Source organism: Galeopterus variegatus, unplaced genomic scaffold (assembly GCF_000696425.1).
Source record: "Galeopterus variegatus unplaced genomic scaffold, G_variegatus-3.0.2 Scaffold105, whole genome shotgun sequence".
NCBI classification, from domain to species: domain Eukaryota; kingdom Metazoa; phylum Chordata; class Mammalia; order Dermoptera; family Cynocephalidae; genus Galeopterus; species Galeopterus variegatus.
Window position 1 is genome coordinate 873,581 of NW_007726216.1, and position 19,344 is coordinate 892,924.

The 19,344-nt window shown below is 35.4% G+C and overlaps 1 protein-coding gene across 1 annotated transcript in view; it reads right to left on the minus strand.

The window, feature by feature from the left end:
- Positions 1-19,344, minus strand: part of USP9X (ubiquitin specific peptidase 9, X-linked) — a 129,294-nt gene that overhangs the window by 79,668 nt on the left and 30,282 nt on the right. The window contains exons 2-6 of the mRNA XM_008585153.1: positions 13,825-14,078; positions 9,990-10,135; positions 7,697-7,776; positions 5,494-5,606; positions 3,947-4,165 (exon numbers count right to left, since the gene is read on the minus strand). Coding sequence (XP_008583375.1) covers positions 3,947-4,165; positions 5,494-5,606; positions 7,697-7,776; positions 9,990-10,135; positions 13,825-13,920 — 654 coding nt within the window. The 5' untranslated portion in view covers positions 13,921-14,078. The remainder of the gene's footprint in view (positions 1-3,946; positions 4,166-5,493; positions 5,607-7,696; positions 7,777-9,989; positions 10,136-13,824; positions 14,079-19,344) is intronic.

A 19,344-nucleotide genomic window follows, 5' to 3' on the forward strand; every position in this document is an offset into this window, starting at 1 on the left:
AAAAAAAAAAAAAAAAAAAAAAAAAAAAAAAAAAAAAAAAAGACTCATCAAAAAAATTAGTAAATTAAGGAAAAAGCTACTTGGTAATCTAATATAATGAATTCTGAATCCATTTCTTATTGTAGTTGTAAACAATTAAAATTTCCCTACAAATACAATCATATTAAAGCCTTAGAGTGAATTGTCAATTAAAAACTAACTGCCGGTATTAATATCTATTGTTCCTAACTAGAACATGCTGGTTGATGCTTTTGCTGACTTTTATGAATGCACACGGTTCTCATTTTAGAAGTAGCACCACACAACAATACAAATTGTCTTTAAACCCCTTCTTTAAGGAAGAGCAGTAACTTAAAAGTACAATGCAGCTGTGACAGGTAACCATTGTGTAGCCAAAAGCATGCCTATACGTAAAAACTTAAAAAATCAATTAAAAGGTTATACAGGGCCAGCCGGTTAGCTCAGTTGGTTAGGGTGGTGCTGATAACAACAAGGTCCAGGTTCAATCCCTGTACCGGCCAACCACCCCCACACCTCCTAAAGGTTATATAGATAAAGGAATCAACCATATAAAAATTAATGTACCTAAGACAACCTTTTATACCTTGCCTTCTTTTAAAGGCCACATTTTAGAAGCCACTGAGGGGAAAACAAGGGGGAAAAGAGGCAATTTCTCTAAGCCTTAAGCAAAAATAATTTCTACAGCTATTTTATTTTTAAATGTCCAGGGAAAAGGGAAAATGCCAAATTAAAAGTTGTATTTTTAATATCTATTTTAAAGAGAAAATATGGTAGCTAATAATAGTTTTTGCATGGTTTTATGAGAATCTACATCAACTAAATTGTCTAGTAAGTCCACATATTTCAATATAAGTCCTAAAAGGTTAATTCAAAACAACTAAAACTCTGAGTACTTAATTCACCAGATTCCTTTTGGCATTCAGCAATTTTAAGAAAGTTCATACTCATTATGTAATATATTTTTATTTCTTCAGTAACTAGAGTGAGACTACTGGACAGATATACTCAATAGTTATGTATAACGGGTATAAAATAGCAAGTGTGCACACAGTGAAGAATTAGTCTAAAGCTAATCTTTCCCTATTTCTTCAGCTACAGTGTGTTTAAACAATTAGAATTACTCAGTAATACTCAGGAATATTCAAATAAAATGCTTCAAATTTTGAAGTATAGTTAATTGGCTACTTTAGCAGCTGCAAACAAGAGCCTTCCTTATCTGGCTGTAAGTTGTCAAGACTGGCAGGAGCAGACCAGTCACCCTGGATAGAAAACTTGAAAAACAGAAGGCCATATTCTTTCAATGTAGATTTATCTATACCATAGCTGTAAGTTCCTTTTTTCAAAGACAGCATAGGTGAATTTCACCCGAGACCTTTTGTCTAAACCGATGAAATTTTTACCATATTTTTAACGTTTGAATAAATAATCTCATTTAAACATCTTCAAACATTTGGGGATAGGGGTGATGCCACCGCAGTCAGATAAGTAACACTGTCAGCTTTAGTTTTGTCATGGGTCAAAAGTTGAGGCCACAGAGGTTCAGTGTTGGGGGTTGGGGGGCACAGTGTTCATAGACAGAAAGTAGAAGTTGGAAGAGAAGACCTACCAAAAACTCTAGGGGATAATTAAGTATTAAAGCTCTGTAACTCGAAAATTCTCAAGGTTAATGGAAGTCACCACAAACTTAGTATCTACAAGGTAATTTACAGTTTAGAAAGTTCACCTCCATCAGCTAACCTTGACAATCTGAATTTTGCCACTACCACCTTTGGAGAATAGGATAAAAAACATATGGGCATTTACATTTCCCCTAGATTCTTCATTATATCATGGTGACTGCATCCATCTAGGGACACGGTTGAAAATTCTGCCAAATGTATCATAAAAATGTCGATTTTTAAAAAGCTTATATAGAAGACTTGTTTACAGTATGATAAAATTTCTGATTTTGGCAGGAAGTAAATGAGTAGGTAACACCGTAGAATATGCTTCTCCTTGATTCACAACTATAATTTACGCTATATAAAAAAAAAACTGTATTCTTAAAGGCTTTGAAAGGCTAAGTATCCTTATAGTTGCCGTATTTTAAATTTAATAATAAGACAAACTAGACTTCAAAGATATAAAAATAAAAATATCTTCAACCAGAAGTCATCTGAAAACTTTGTATTTAGCTATATTAAATCGAGTTGCTGTGTTCCCTGTAAGTCTCAAGTTGTAGATTACTGTTGCCCATAGAGCAAAAAATAAGGTAAAATAAAAAAGGCTATACAAGGGGCCGGCCCGTGGCTCACTTGGGAGAGTGTGGTGCTGATAACACCAAGGCCACAGGTTTGGATCCCTATATAGGGATGGCTGGTTAGCTCACTTGGGTGAGCGTGGTGCTGACACCACCAAGTCAAGGGTTAAGATCCCCTTACCGGTCGTCCTTTTTTCTTTTTTTTAAAAAAAAGAAAAAAGGACGACCGGTAAGGGGATCTTAACCCTTGACTTGGTGGTGTCAGCACCACGCTCACCCAAGTGAGCTAACCAGCCATCCCTATATAGGGATGGCTGGTTAGCTCACTTGGGTGAGCGTGGTGCTGACACCACCAAGTCAAGGGTTAAGATCCCCTTACCGGTCGTCTTTTTTTCTTTTTTTTAAAAAAAAGGTTATACAGATATAGATAATTTTGATTTTAAAGACTGCCATTACTTAGATAATAATCTAATCTCAAGCAAAAATAAGCCACCTAATGGCAACGATATGAACTAGGAAATGTCAGAAAATAGCTATAAATTCAACACATTTTGTAGATTTCAGCCTCTAACAGAATAAACCAAGCATGTTATACTTGTGTATGACTCCAAATTTTTCTGGCTGGCTAGAAAAAGGAAAACTTTATAAGGAGCACAATACTAAAACTGTCTCCCTAATTTCTAAAATTTAAAATATATATTGTTAACTTAATATTTATTAAAAGAAGCATAGTTTATGGATACATTTTGGAAGTGTAATAGTCTTACATTGATATAGAAAATGTACGTTTGTGTATAGAATATACATATTTAAATGATATTTGAAGAATTTATTATCTTATATTCATTTATAATTTCTGTAATTTTATTTTTATAACACTATCACGCATTTACAGGATATACATGTTTTTGGAGTCAAAATCTTAGAATGTCTAAAATGACCATGGCCTTACAGATCAACACCTGAGTCCTTGGTCAAAGATGTAAATCTCCTACACTACTCTCATTTCAAAGGAAAAATATGGCCTGTCTTGTACTGACTCAAATTATTACTATTTCCAAAGAGGCTGGGCAGAAGACAATGGGGATTAACTATACATGGAGAAAGCTAAAAATAAAAATAAAAATAAGATGGCCATAAGCATTGACCTAGACTTCAATGGCTATGGAAAAGGCTCCTAGTTCTACCTTCGTTTAAAGTCTCAAAGCCGGGCCGGCCCGGTGGCGCACTGCTACAGTGTGCCACTGGGGAGTGCTGCGGCGCTCCCGCCGAGGGTTCGGATCCCACATACGGACCGGCCGCTCACTGGCTGAGCGAGGTGCGGGCGCAACACCGAGGGTTGCGATCCCGTTGCCGGTCCTGGCCCGGTACGGGCGCGACACTGAGGGTTGCGATCCGTTGCCGGTCACGAAAAAAGACAAAAAGGGAAAAAAATAAGTCTCAAAGCCAATTTGACTATCAGACTTTAAATATTTAAACATAAAAAAACTTAGCAGGAGAAAACAAAATACAAGACATAGCTCTGATATAAAATAAAGAATTCAAAACACAAAATAATGCAGAATCCCTTTAAAAGTAATATAAAATTACTCTTCCCCCATGTTAACAGGAGGTTCAGATCATTGAAAGTTCTGTGGCAGAGCAAAACGACTAATATTTGATTTTGAAAATAACAAACCAACACACTTTTGGTGATCGAGGGTCTGGCGAACGAGCAAAGAGTTCATCTTCAGGCAACTGAACACTTGAGGAAACTGATTCGCATGGACGTGTACCATTGTAGATATGGAATTTGCAATGAGGATTTAAGGCCATGGCAAGAAGTTCTAGAAGTGGAAACCAGTCTTGGGACAACTTGGCCACACATAGCTCCACCAGGCGATGAGTATTGTTAATAATACATCTCTGTTACATAAGGGGGAAAGGTGATTTATAAGATCAAAACATTGCAATTTCAAACAGAAATATCTTTCAATCTTAATTAGTCATATCTTAATTAACAATGCTCTCTCCGTTTTTCTATATTAATCTTTTGAACTATATATATTCAATTTCCCTAATACTGGGATCAAACTAGTTATCAAAAGAAATTAGCATTTATTTATTTCATAATTTATTTGGTACCTACTTTCAAAAGCCATTTGCTATGGCATACAAAATGAAGGAGGTGCCATAAGTTATCTATTCCTGATCTACATCCACAGACAAGATGCCAATTACCATTTTTTCCTCTTTGGAGTTTGTACACTAGAAGCAGCAATTCTAAAATCTAAACAACATGTCAATTATCCAAGATGGGGTAAATTTGCTATCTAAGCCTCAATGCAGAAGCATGATAACCACTTCCAAAGTTCCCATTTCTAAATCTATAAAATTACACATTAAATCAGAAGATGTTGGTATTTTTATGCCATGGTCAAATTTGGAAAATAGTTCACGGACCACAAAAGCATTATCTACTTTACAACTTACTGCTATTTCCACAGTATAAACAAGGAACAGAGACTTGGAGTTAATCTCAACATGTATTAGTCTAAGACACACACTTTTTCTGGAATCTCACTGTATCGTATAATCAGTGAATAGTATGTAACTATTTTCCTAAACTAAAGGTGCCTGTAGAGAGGATTTGTGTTTGCCCCTACTAGTCACTTGTGGACACTACTGACCTGAGACTACTGTAAATTCTCCACTTTAGGATTTTCCGTATCACAGCTATAATTTGAATTCAGACTATAAAACTGTTTGAATACTGAATCATGGTTTAAATTTTCAGATTTTTTTTCTCCCTCCACCAGGTGCCAAGGTTGAAACATACATGTTTCTTTGCTGTCCCTTTCTTCATGGTTACCTCTACACTGATCCTTTTGTGTCCCAGATGTATATTAGATTAATGATACATAAAACAGTGGTGTATCTTACAATTGATAGCATCATATTTTCAATGAGATATGGTGACCTGCCTAAGGTCACAAGGCACTTGAGAACCCAGGAGACAGATTAAACCAAAGTTTTCTAACTCTAAATCTCATGCTCATTCTAAATGACCACACTGCTTTCAACAGAGACCATAATTTATAAAAACTAGTTTCAGAAGTTTCATTTTTAGACCCTTTAGTTCAATTAATGGACCAAATATATAACCAAATATACTATACACCTACACATATATCTCTCCACTCGCAGGCATCACTATGTAAATCTGATTTTTTAAAGTCAAATGCAAGACTCACATGAATTTCAAACTTCCAGCCACTCACTGCTTCATCTGTAAGGATTTTAGTGAATGATATTGTTAGCCCATCTCGAAAAAATCGCTGACATGCTTCACTTTTAACATCAAGGCCTATAAAAAGGGGAGAAAAATTAATGTAAACATAATATTTCTCTAGTTGTTTTATAATGTCCAATTACATAATAAAAGGTCATTGGAAACTGTTCACTGACAGCTAATAAATGCAGAGTAGCTTTGGGAAAAAACATCATCATCATAAAAGATCAAAATGGTAACTTAATTATACTGCAAGTATTATCATTTCAAAGTTCCTATACGTCAAAAGAGGGACTTGATTCAGAAAGAAAAAAATTATTTTCAATAAAATTTTAAAATAATTAACTATATAAAAGTACATTAAACTTAGTAATACTAAGAGTAATTGAAAATGTTACAAATTATGACACTGGACCTTAAATACAAAATGGTTACCAGTACCACTGTGCTAGGAAATCTAAATACTTCATTTACATTTTACTCCTAAAAATAAACCTTAAAACTTAAAAAATTAACATTTCACAACTATTTTAAAAATCTTATTTTGTTCATACATCATCCATTTAGCATCAATATCCTTACACTATTCTATAAGTGTTTGATAAAATAGGATGAATTCTGTCTTATCTTCCTTATTAGTCTCTTTCCTGTCTCAGCATCTATGCTTCTTTACATATTTGCTTTATTCCATCTGATTTTAGAAAGGCAACAGAACCACGTGCCTCTAAAGACAAAGAAAATCTATAACTCTTAATGACAAAATGGAAAAACTATTCAATTTGTATAGAAATTATTATTTGATTTCTGAATGTATAAAAGAGACGACATTTAAACCTTAAAAATTTTGAACCTTGTCTAAAATAATCTATGGTCGTAGAAAAGAAATACTGGCGATGGAGAGAGACATGTCCACAGAATGTCAATTAAATGAAATTCCATTACCTGTTTTTACCTATCATTTTACAGTCAGGACTTAGAACATGCTTAATAGAGAAGTCTTAAATTTGCTCAGTTGGTGAATAAATGTGTAAATGAACAAAAAGAAATATGAGCGGTGGAAAACGACTGTAATCCGATAATGTATTTTCATAGTTTATTAGATTTTTTTTTTTTACAAGATTCATAAGGCATAAAGACATTCTTTAAACAAAGGATGGGTGATTATTATAAGATAAATGAAATTTCTCTCTTGTCAGGGAGACAGATTTAAACAAGGTACTAAAGATGTTAATTTTGACAGTAATCAACTTCAAGGCACTGTGTGACAGTGCCTATTGTTGGTTATCACACATCCATGGCTACTCAGTTTCAGAAAATGAAATGTTACTGCTCTTTATTTTATTCTACAATGCCTTAAAAATGAATTGAGAGTATTATTACAATAATAATTCAATTGCATCTAAAGTAGACCAAAGTCATTGGGGGGAAAAAAAAAGATTAATCTCAACATTAAGCTTCTACTCCTGGACAGCTGAGTGAAAACAACAGATTCCTTTTTATTGGCTTCTTTTTTATTTTTAAACACAGAATCTCATCTTTCAAGTCTTTTTTTCTTTTAGAGAACAATCACGTATTTTCTGTGCATTAAAAAAACATGTAAGCTAGACAGTTTATTTAAAAAACACAATATTAATAAAATGGGAATTCATTCAAAGGGTCATAGATAAAGACTCTACTAGGTACAAAGATCCATAGGTCCTTTGATTCACGGGCATTTCAGTAAAGCAAAGGGCAAGTGTAAATAACTTGTACATGTGTACAATACATACAGACATCAGAAATGTCTCAAGATTTTTAAAAAGCCAGATATATGTCAAGCCTATATTGCCCATCACTTACAGCATACTTAACTGTAAAATGTTCCTTCATGTATATTATTTCCTATAACAGATAAGACCCTAAGTTAAAACTGTTTTTTAACCTTTGAGTGACAACCCCTTTGTGAGTCTGATTAAACAGATCTGCTCTTTAGGAATACAAACACACATAAATTTTATGTTTATCTTCAGAGAGTTCACCAACACCCTCGAAAGCTGTCTAAAGGATATGAGCTCTTGCTTGTAAGCTGTAGCAAGTGTTTATAACAGAGGAAAACGAAGTGCTCAAGGAAGAAATAAAAGTATATTTAGTAGCATACATTATGAAAGCATAACATCTAAACTTACCTTTTTTACTAAGATCAATAGCAGCTTCTAAAAGCACTTCTAATTCCCCTTTCGGCAAAACTGGAACCACCCATCGAGGCCTAAGAGATTTTATAAAATAAAAAGATGCTCATTGGTTGCGCACTACAAATGAGTTACTAATTAAAATTACTCCCTTACCTTACTATGAAAATATTAAATATTAATATTAAAATAACACTAAAATATTAAAACAAGGTTGGCAGAGTATCTGCTTTATGGGAATAAGCACCATCTGTTGTCTCTACAAACAATTTTTTAAGTTATTATCCAAAAAAGATACGGCAATGAGAGAGGGAAGAAAACTATTCTAATAATGTAGAATATAAAACTACTATAATAATCAAATATCAATTAATTAGGTATCATGGATACCTACTGTTAAAAGTTCACAGGTATGTGTTCTTTTAGGATTCAGATTAGAGGAGACATTTACATTAACCTCTTACTTGTCTTGAGCTTCCTCACAAATAAAAAATCTAGGAGGCAAAGGACTGATTTCTGCCTCAATTCATCATAATTTATCAACTTTTCCTGAAGATTAAGTAGGTATCCTCCTCCCTCAAACAAGGATGCAGCATACATCTAGGTGGTGCTTTCTTTCGTTCCAGTGGCAACCCAGTCATCTAAGTATCGTCCACCCTTTTCCTACTTCTTCCTCCTCACCACCACCCAACTCACCCACTGCTCCCTGAAGGGCAAGGCTTCTTCCATCTACCCCTTAATCTCTGTACTAAGAGTTGGAAAAATCCCCAAACACCCCAAGTTCTGAAAAAAGGCACTCGATTACCAAATAATCTATTAGAAAGCAATGTATACTACCTTTGCCATTGTTTTTATTTGCATAAAATCATTTGTTTTTTTCCTCCCCCCAAGGACTTGCTAATATGCAATTTAGTCCTGTAGTCCACATAAATAATATTTTACTAACAATCACAAACCACCATACAAAACCAAAAGACAATACAATCTTCTGCTATGAAGTCTCTGCTATAGAGAATGGTCAGGGACCATTACAAACAACTCCATACAATTTTTGTTTTTTGATATAATTCATTGTTCACCATTACTATGGGCATATGCCAGAATCATGCTTAATGTACTTACCATTAAAAACATACCATTAAAAACAATGAGAAAATATTCAAGATAAATGGAGTGAGGAAAGCATGTTACAAAACTACAATAAGAACCCCATATTTGTAGAAAATCCAATACATATATGATAGTAAACACAAAGATAATCTGGAAGAACGTACTCCTCATTGTTAACAATAACTTTTGGTTGGGATGTGTGTATGTAAGGGGGAAATTATAGAGAAATTTACCTACATATTTCTATGTTTAACAATGCACACTTGTTACTCATATACTCAGACTGTTTTAAAATGCAAAGGATTTCTACTTCTCCTGACATTACGCATTTAATACTGTTGACTTATTTTTAGAAAGTGAAATACAACAAAAAAAACTTAGTAAGGAAAGTACCTAAGAGAATGTGTGTTTTTGTTACTTTCTTTTTGGGGGAGGAGAGGAGAATGTGTCACATCTCCCTAGCACTCACTTGTTCAGCCCACAGCCCAGTGAAGACCACAGTCATACAGGGTTCCTTAACATACTCTTCCCTTATCCTCTTTAAATCTTTTTCTTCCCCTCCACAGAAGCTTAAAGCTTCACTCTCGGAGTTTTCCTGTAAATAATTAAAGTGTGCAAGGGTGGGATGGAGATGGGTGGAGGGTTGTTTGTATTCCAAGTACAAAAAATTCTACTCCAAACTATTCCCTGAGATGAAGTTAAAGAAAAACAAATAGCTAAGATAGTTAAATGCCCCAGACTAGTTAAGGGTTCACAAGGGGAAGACTCTGAGGAACACAAATTCTCATGACCTGGTTTACCTCAGGGCCATCCCCAAATTATTAAAGTCTCTCAACAACCCCAGCCACCAACATATCAATGAGAAAAAAGCTTCATAAACTCTCAAAAAGGGAAACCACACATAGAGTTCTACTTCAGAAACACACCAGCTAGGGTCATCGTCGTTTATCTGAAAACTATTGACATTGTCACTCCCTTTCATTTATTAAATCCACTCAGAACCATGAGTTACAGAGTTCTTAGCAGTGACTAAGATGTGAAGACTATTAAGGAAAAGGTGGGGTTACTATGACATTCCTGTCCACTTCTCTTTTCTTACCAGCTACCAGACACAATGCTGAGAAACTTGGTTGGCTCTTGTATGTTACACACACTAAAAAACAAAACAAAACCAACTCACCTGTTGATCATGTCATCCAACTTTGCCAGGTCAGTATGTGGAAATGCAGGTTCCTCTTCTTCCAGCTGTGGTGGGGCATCACCTTGACCTTGTTCATCTGGGGGAGTTGCTGGAGAATTTTCATTGGAAGAATCAGGCGATGAAGTCTTAATTAAAAATAAAATATTCCGGATTTAAGTTTCTACAACATATCTACAATATCTACTAACTCAAACACCAATGCAGATCAGTCTTAATTTTTTTTTAATTTTTCAACTATTGTAAATTTTTACAAGGTATAGTTATTGAAACCTTATGATGTTTCAGGTAGTCTCTGTGCTCCTGTGCTTTAAAATAATTTCATTTCATTGATACCCTAATGAAATATTCTACTGCCATTTAACAGATAAGGAAAACTCAGACAACAAGTAGCCCAAGGTCATACAACTCAAACTCGGTAGTCAGGATTTGAATCCATGTCTATTCTAAAGTTTTTGTTCTTAATCACAATGTATACTGCTTCCCTGCTTATGCTTCCCATTACATGAGCCTGGTCATGACACAGAAATTGCACAAACATAAAACATCATATTTTATAGATTAAAGTTTGATTATAAATGCTTTTTTTATTTTGAAGGGGAAAAATTATAAATATCAGGCCCTAATTTCCCTACTCTCAAACCATTACCCAAACAATTTAAAACTTCATGATTGTGATTTCTAAATAAGTCATACCACTTTCAACTAATACGGCTAATTTTCATTTCTTTCTTCATTTTTAGCATGTCTCCCCCCCACCCTTAGGTGTGCATAATATCACAACTAAGTGAATGAACTTTTATGACCCTTACTCCTAATTTAGAAACCAGGTGGTATTTTCTCTTTCAAAATGAAACCATCCTGAATTTTAAACTAATTTTTACTTGTGTATTCTTTTCTACTCACAACAGGTTGATGGCCCTTTTAGAGAAGAGGGCCCCCCTTTCCCTATCATTCAAGCACCTATTGAACAGTTGCATAACAGAGTTGCATAAGTAAATGCTTGCATGAAGAAAGCAGGGTATACCACCATCAATATGTTCTACTTACAAAATTTATACATGAACTCATATGGCCAATTAGCAACTTTTTCTTAAGATGGAGAACACTGTGCAGGTGCCACAGAGCTAGTCTCAAGGAAAACAGTCTATAGCACAAAATTCAAGTGTTAGAAGCCCAATAGAAATATCTGATTTGAAGTATGTAACACTGAAAGCCTGCTTCATTTTTTAAAAATACTCTTTTCCCTGGTATACATGTATTACATACATGCTCACAGAAAATATAAAGACGAAAATACTGTAATACCACACCAACATAAGTACGACCAATGACATTTAATTATTTCCTTGCAATCTTTATCTTATGAGCCAAATAAAAAGTGTCCATATATATGTAACAAGGGTACTTCAAAAAGTTCATGAAAAAATAGAATTAAAAGATAATATGAATCTTTCTATGAACTTTTTGAAGGACTCTCATGTAAATTTTCAATAAAATTGAGATCATACCAGCTTAAGTCTGTGTCCTTTTCCATTCACTATCTAAGTATTCAATTTCTTAAATGAGTAATCTTTTAAAAAATTAATGGCCAGAGAGTATTACATGGACTAAATAAAATTAAGGAACATTTAGTATTTTGTAATTTTTACTGCTAAATTAAAGCTGTAGTGAATCTTTTCATATATAAATCTTTGTGTTGAACTTCAGTTTTTCCTTAGGATCCTAGAAATACAATTACTAGAGCAGCAGTATAAGTAATTTCTTTTAAGGCCACTGACATACATATTGCCAAATTCCATTCCAGAAAATTTGTACCCTCCCACCAACTGCATCCAAGAGTGTTCATCACATAATACCTCTGCCAAGGCTGTTTCATTTATCATCAAGTTTCACTACATACTAGAGCCTAAAATTCTCTCCTACAGGAACACACTTAAAAAAATTAAGCGAAAAATCTGATTTTAGAAATTCCCTTTATGCCAACATGTAAAAAGCATATCCAAAAAGTGAGCCCTAAATTGGGCAGTGATTAATGCTTTGGGGTTTTTTTGTTTTTGTTTTTGTTTTTGTTTGTTTTTTGTTTTCTTTTTTTGGTCCAAAAGTGTCAGACTTTAAGAAATAACTAAAATCCTAACATTAAAATATAGAGAAAAACAAAGTGAAAGAGTGAGGGGTTCTACAGATAAAAAGTCCAAGACCTGTGACCATACCCTTTAGTATTTTATGCCTTAAAAACAAACTGGAGAGGAAAAGGAATTAATAAAGTTGACACATTTATTTGGAGAGGGGAAAAAACTCTGACTTGCTCACTTCTCTAAAATGGCAAGGGGAGAGGAAGAAGGAGAGAAAGCAGCTCTTTTCTATCACACTTTTGACAGCAAGAACATCTAATCTATAAAAGCTGGACAATAAGAACTTATCCCCAAATGACAAACATAAGTACTCTACAATAACAAACAACACTATTGCCTAAAAACTTACCCAGATTCTACATAAACACATATCACCTATCAGTAGCTTATTTATGACCCCCCCACCTCACCTAATTTACCTCCAAGAATCATTTGAACTGCATATTACAAGTTTTAATGTTTGTCTTATCATTCAGTTTAATATGTCCCAACATAAAACTTTATATATTAGAAAAGAAGGCTGAAATCGATTATTTAAACTTCCATTTTAGGAAATGAGAAAAAGAACAGAAAACCAAAATCCAAAAGAACAAAGAGATAAGGTGGGGAAGGAGATCAAAGCCAAAAAAGTTGGTTTTTGAAGGCTTAATGAAATTAGTAAGCCCCTAGAAAGTGATCAGGAGAAAGAGCACAAATTAGCAGTATCAGAAATGAACCATAGACCCTCAAACACTAAAAAGACAATAAAAAGGATAAAAATAATAAAATAATAAAAATAATAAATAACTTTACCTCAACAAATTTGACAATCTAGATGAAATGTAAAAATTCCTTGAAAAACACAACTTACCAAAAGACACACACACACACACACACACACAAAACCAGAAATTCCCCTATTTAAAAAAAAAAAATGTTGGATCTACAATTGAAACCTTTCCACAAATAAAACTCCAGGCTAGATGGTTTCACCAGTAAAATCTTCCAAACGATTAATGAGTAACAGAAACCTTACATAAATTCATCCAAAGTATAGAAAAGAATATTGCCCTGAGTTTCGAGGCCAGCATAAAATCTTGATACCAAAACCTATGTAAAGCCCTTTGCAAACATTATTTCACTTGATTCTCCTAACAATATTATGAAGTACTTACACTATTATTATAATCCCCACTGTACAGATGAAGGATTAGAGGTGGTTATATAATTCACCCAGTCATAAAGCTAGTATGGTAGAAAGCTAAAATTTGAATAGAAATATGACTTGAGTCCATGCTTTTTAAAATTTTTACTGTAAATTGACAATTTATAATTGAATATATTTATGGGGTACAAAGTGATGTTATGATATATGATGGGTCCATGCTCTTAACCACAGACTACATTTAATGATTTAATGCTTTCCCCCAGAATTGACACTGGGCTTAAATACTTAATTTTAATGATGACTGACAGTGTAAGACACTGGAAAAAGATGGGCTACATACTCAAGCAGCACCATCCACAGCACTTGAGCTTTCTTGTTGCTATGCAAGACCTATGTTCACTTTTCTTAAATAAAACTTAAAATAACAGTTTTATGGTCACTTCACAAATTATCTCCAGAAACATGCTCCATCAATTAGTACCCCACAGTAGACATACCAGTGTAGCTTTAACTAGTATCTTCAATGTCCTCCTACCTGATTCTGTTGGAGGGGGGGCTGAGACTGTCCATCAGGAGCCTGGCCCTGGTTGTCATTCCCTCCGACTGGAGAGCCACGAGTCGTGGCTGTCATACTCGACACAGGGCAGATCTTTGCAATTTTGTCTGTTTATGTAGTTATCTTGAGAAAAGAAATTATAGTCCACTTATAGAAGATGAAGTACCAGCATTTATCAGTCTTAAAAAGCTCCAATTCAAGAATAAACCATCGTGCAGAGACCATTGCATAACCTACAAGCAGAAGGAAAAAAAGTACATTTGTTTCAGATATAAAAAAACATGAATTAAGAACTGTTCAAATTTAGTATCACCAGTGAATCTAGTGAGAAGGTGCCTATATACATCAGAGGGAAAGGTGAAAAGCTAAAGTTTCATTAATACTACATTCACCTTAATAAACTGGTGATGGTACACCAGCCATTATACCGAGAAAACATACAAGTATAATCTTATTACATAATAGTCCACTTTTCTCCTGGAACTGACCCCAAAGACTATTTCAAGGTACTTATTTAGTTTCCATTTTGATTAAATTATAAAATGGCAAAACCATGTCTTCAATTTGCTAATGCCTTAAACACACTGTAAAAACGTGTATACAAGACAAAGTATAAAATGATTTTTAAAAACATTTCAGGAAAGACTGCACGACTAATGTTTATCGTTGGTATTAGGGCATTATAAATGTTTTTTAAACAAGCTTACAAGTGGTTTTAACATAAACATTAACACTTTGGGGAGAAACACCAAAGGTGCATCCCTACAGAGGAAAGACCATGTGAAGACACAGCAAAAAGCAGCCATCTGTAAGCCAAGGAGAGAGGCCTCGGAAGGAACCAAACATGCTGACACCTTAATCTTGGGCTTCCAGCCTCCAGAATTTTGAGAAAACAAACTTCTGCTGTTTTAGGCCCCCGACCCTCCCCCCAGAAACCACAAAATACAAAAACCCAAAAAACCTCTTCGGGAGAATTTTTCTTTGGAGAGAGGAAATCATATATTACTACTCCAATACAACCAAATTTGTCAAGTGACCTCAGCTCTTCACTTTTGGCAAAGATTTGGGCACAGGCACTCCTGGAGCCACAACAGGACTACAGGCTACAACGGTTTAAGAAGGGGAATTCTATGCAACCTGACTAGCAAAGATCTTGGCTAGAATATCACCAAACCCTCAATTCTATATTCATTAGACCAGTGAGGTCTCATCTTTAGCTGCATAGTAAAATCACCTTAGGTGCTTTTAAAAACACCAACATCCTAGCTGGCCTGTTAGATCAGTTGGTTAGAGCATGGTGCTGATAACACCAAGGTCTGGGTTCGATCCCTGTACTTGGGAAAGCAAAGCAAATTTAAAAAATAATACCAATGACCAGGCTCCTCTTCTAGATGGAATAAATTACAATATTTGGGAGTGAGGCCTAGGCTTGAATACTTTTTTTAAAAACCTGCCCCCCCCCCCCCCCCCCCCCGCCCCGTGTTTGATTCTAATCACTAGATCGAGAAACTGATTGGTTATAGGTATTTGGATATAAGTAAGGCAACCACACCTCCCATTTTGCCCAGAACAGCCCATAAAATTTATCCACTTAAACCCCCCCCCCCCCCCGCCCCGTGTTTGATTCTAATCACTAGATCGAGAAACTGATTGGTTATAGGTATTTGGATATAAGTAAGGCAACCACACCTCCCATTTTGCCCAGAACAGCCCATAAAATTTATCCACTTAAACCCCCCCCCCCCCCCCCCCCCCCCGCAGGGTTCTACTAATCACTGGCTCTCAGAGATTGAGAGAGAGATTTAACACCAGCACTGCAAAGTTACATTTCTAAGTTTTCTAATCATAACTTGGTTTAAGACAGTCATGACCAAATTTATGACACAGTATATAAAACATACATAGGGCTCATTTGCTTCAGTAATATTAATACACAAGTATTTATCACCAGATACTTAGGTGAGCAAAGTATCACTTCTGTAAAGAACAAGGTTTCTGAGTGCTTTGTCACAACTCATTTGATTCTCACACTCAGTCTACGCAGTATAGAAGGGCGGTACCATTATCCTTATTTTAGAGCCAAAAATAAGAGCAGCAGAGACTTGCTGAAGTTATGCAGTCAACTCTAATTCAGATCTGACTCTTAGACTTCTTCCTCTTCAAGTTCTCTATCATTTTCAAAAAAGTAATGTACCTTATTACCATACCAAAAAAAATAAATAAATTATAGGTGTATTAATGAGGAAAATGCAAACTACAGAAAGTATTAGAGGAATATGTTTAAAACCTGATTTTAAAAAGCACACATAAAAACTATGATTTTAAGACATAAGACATACTCTAGGCAAAATTCAGAGGCATCATGGTAAAGTCTGACAGATTTGTCTCTGTAAAAATGAAAAGTTAAAAGGCAAGCAAAATAGAAGAAAATATCTGTACTATATATATGTCCAAAACAAGAAAAAGGAGACACCTCGGTAGAAAAACAGGCAAAGGATATGAAAAGTCTCAGAAAAAGAAATACAAGTGACCAATAAATACATAAAGTAACAATAATACCTAATTTTAAAATCGAGCTTTTTACACATTAAGCACTGTTTGAAGCACTTTAACCCTTACAAATGTATACTGTAGGGACTATTATCATTCCTCTCTATAAATATAAAAAAGGACTAGTGGGATAAGTAATAAGTGGCAAACTGGGATTCTAACCCAAAGAGTCCACAGCTCCCAAATGCTACACTATCCTGCCTGTTAATCTCATTTGTAATTGTGAAAATGCGAATTGCAAAATCAAGATTTTGTTTCACTGATCAAATCGGCAACCCCCCCACCCCCAAAAGCTTCAGACTGATAATGGAGAAACTTGCCTTTCATATTCCTTAGCCATTTTGAATCTGTTGACAAATTATTTCAATAATTTTTTTCTTCACACTTAAAATATCAGCTAACCAATTCAATTTCATTCTTCTGTACCTCAAATTTGTTCCAATTTCTTCCTCTTGTCCCCTAAACTGGGCTCGGGATCCTATTGCATACCTCTCCAATTACCATCCTCTTTTCCTAGATGCCTTTTCTCAGCCTGTGCTTGAATCACCCCTACTGAAAAACACCAATCTCTGCCCTTTCCTTTCTTTCTTTCTCTCATCACCTGGCTGTGTCCAAGCTACCAAGACCGCTTTAAGCCAAAGGGTCTTAACTGAGGTCTACGGACGGGTTTGAAGATTAATTCCCCTAAAAATTACATATGAAGCTTTGTGAGTATATGCATTGGGGGAAGGATAGGGAGACGGACTAGACCACAGATCCACACTCTACAAATTGACAAATCAAATGACTGCTTCTCAGTATTCATCCTGTTTGCCTCTTCTCAACATCAGACACAAACAGCTGCCACTAACCTACTCATCATTTTGAAACTCTGAGCTTCCCTGGCTTACACAATTCTGGACTCCAGGTTTCCTTTCTTCTTCTTTTCAAAGAGGAGGGGTAAGGTGGCAGGTAGTAGTGATGCTGGTAAGGAAGTTTTAAACACTGAAGCTGAAGTGAAAACATCCACTAGACAGCTGACTCTACAAGTCTGGAATTCAGGCAGAACTTGGGGGTCCTGAGCATAGAGCTAATTATTCACAAAAGGGTAGGAGGAAATGATTCATTAGCATCACCTGGGAGTCTTCCGCCCCCTCAAACATAAACACAACCTCTACCCCCTACCAGCTCCTTCTGAGGGGGAGGGGGTGTCACAATTGTGGGGGTAAGGGAGAAGCAGCATAATACATTTCCTAGCCTGGGGCAAGTGGGGGGGGGGTCCTGAGGTACACCAAAATTAAAGTGGTATTTTTTTCTTAGTCCTCACAATAGTGATTTTACTAAATTAGTTGCTTTATAAAACACTGCAGATGTCATAACTGTTAACCTAACAATTTACCAAACTGTAATTAACTGGTGCAGTTTGCTGAGCATGTTTTATAAAGGAAAGGAAATGCAAAAACCCTGTTAAAGTTGTTCCACTAAAGCTTAGGAGAAGGGTTTGTTTCTCAGACACTCAAATCAGGCAAATAAAAACAGGTAAAGAGTTTCCCTCCCCCATCTGAAGTACTCCATTAGTAGAAATAGTCTGATAAATAAAAACTAGACAGTCTATGCACTCAAGAGATTCCACAACTTGTAATGGAGTGGGTTTACCTTCTTCAGCTTCCCAGTTGGAGAGTTTGGGTCATTTAATTTTTAAAATTTTTAAGTATCAAACTTAGTGCTTTTCAGCGGCAGTATCTTCACTCTGAGATAAGCAGTCTTCACAATGTATTTTTAATATTTTCACACTCAATTTTAAGACAAAGCAATTTTAATACTAGGTGCACACCACATGCCCCTACTGCAAACTGCTTTTCTCGACAAGCTATGAAGTAGTTCAAGAAGGTATGGTTAAGGCTATATTACTGAATGGTGCTGGTAAATACTACACAATATTTTGTCATGTTGCATGCAACCTTTGTTTCCAATTTAGTGACTGCTGCTATGGAATCAGACAGCAACAATGACAACATTATTAGGTTTGTTCCCCCCCCCCCCCCCCTTTAAACCATGACTTAGCAACCGAGGTTCCTGATTTTAACCCCTTAGCAGCAAGATCCAAGTTCCCTCATTTGCACATTAGCACCTAAGTGTCAAGGGGTTAAATAACCAGCACAAAAGATACCGTATTTCTGAATGCGGCACTTGGCAGAACTGAAAGGAAAGGAAGTTGTGCTACATGTTGAAGGGACTGTGGGCAACAGAAAGAAGACACCAAGAGAAGATAAAATGTTAAATGGAGTCTTCATAGTCTTGTACATATTCTCCATCATAACCACCATAATCTGCCAGATATAAAGGGGTATTCTTTAGGGTAAATCTTTACAGTGTACACAGAACCTGTATTTTTCTATAAATTAGAAAACCAAAGCTCTAAGAAGTGACTTGATCCAAGCACAGGTAGAAAGTAGACATACCTAAAATTAATTCTATCACCTTGTGCACTAAACCAACACTACATCTCTTTACAAAATCTTTCTAGGAAGCAACCCAAGTGTCCGTCAAAGGATGAATGGATAAACAAAATGTGGTACATACAATGAATTATTCAGCGTTAAAAAGGACGGAAATTCTGACACATGCTACGATATGGATAAACCTTGAGGATATTATGCTAAGTGATATAAGCCAGTCACGAAAGGACAAATATTGCATGACTCCACTTATATGAGTACCTAGAGTAGTCACACTCAGAGACAAAGTAGAATGGTGGCTGCTAAGGGCTGCGGGAAGGGAGGAATGGAGAGTTGTTTAAAGGGTACACAATTTCAGTTTAGGAAGATGAAAAAGTTCTGGAAATGGATGGTGGTGAGGGTTTCACAATGTGAATGTACTTAATAACACTGAACTGCACACTTAAAAATGGCTAAAATGGTCAATTTTATATATAATTTCCCACAATGAAATTTTATATATATATATATA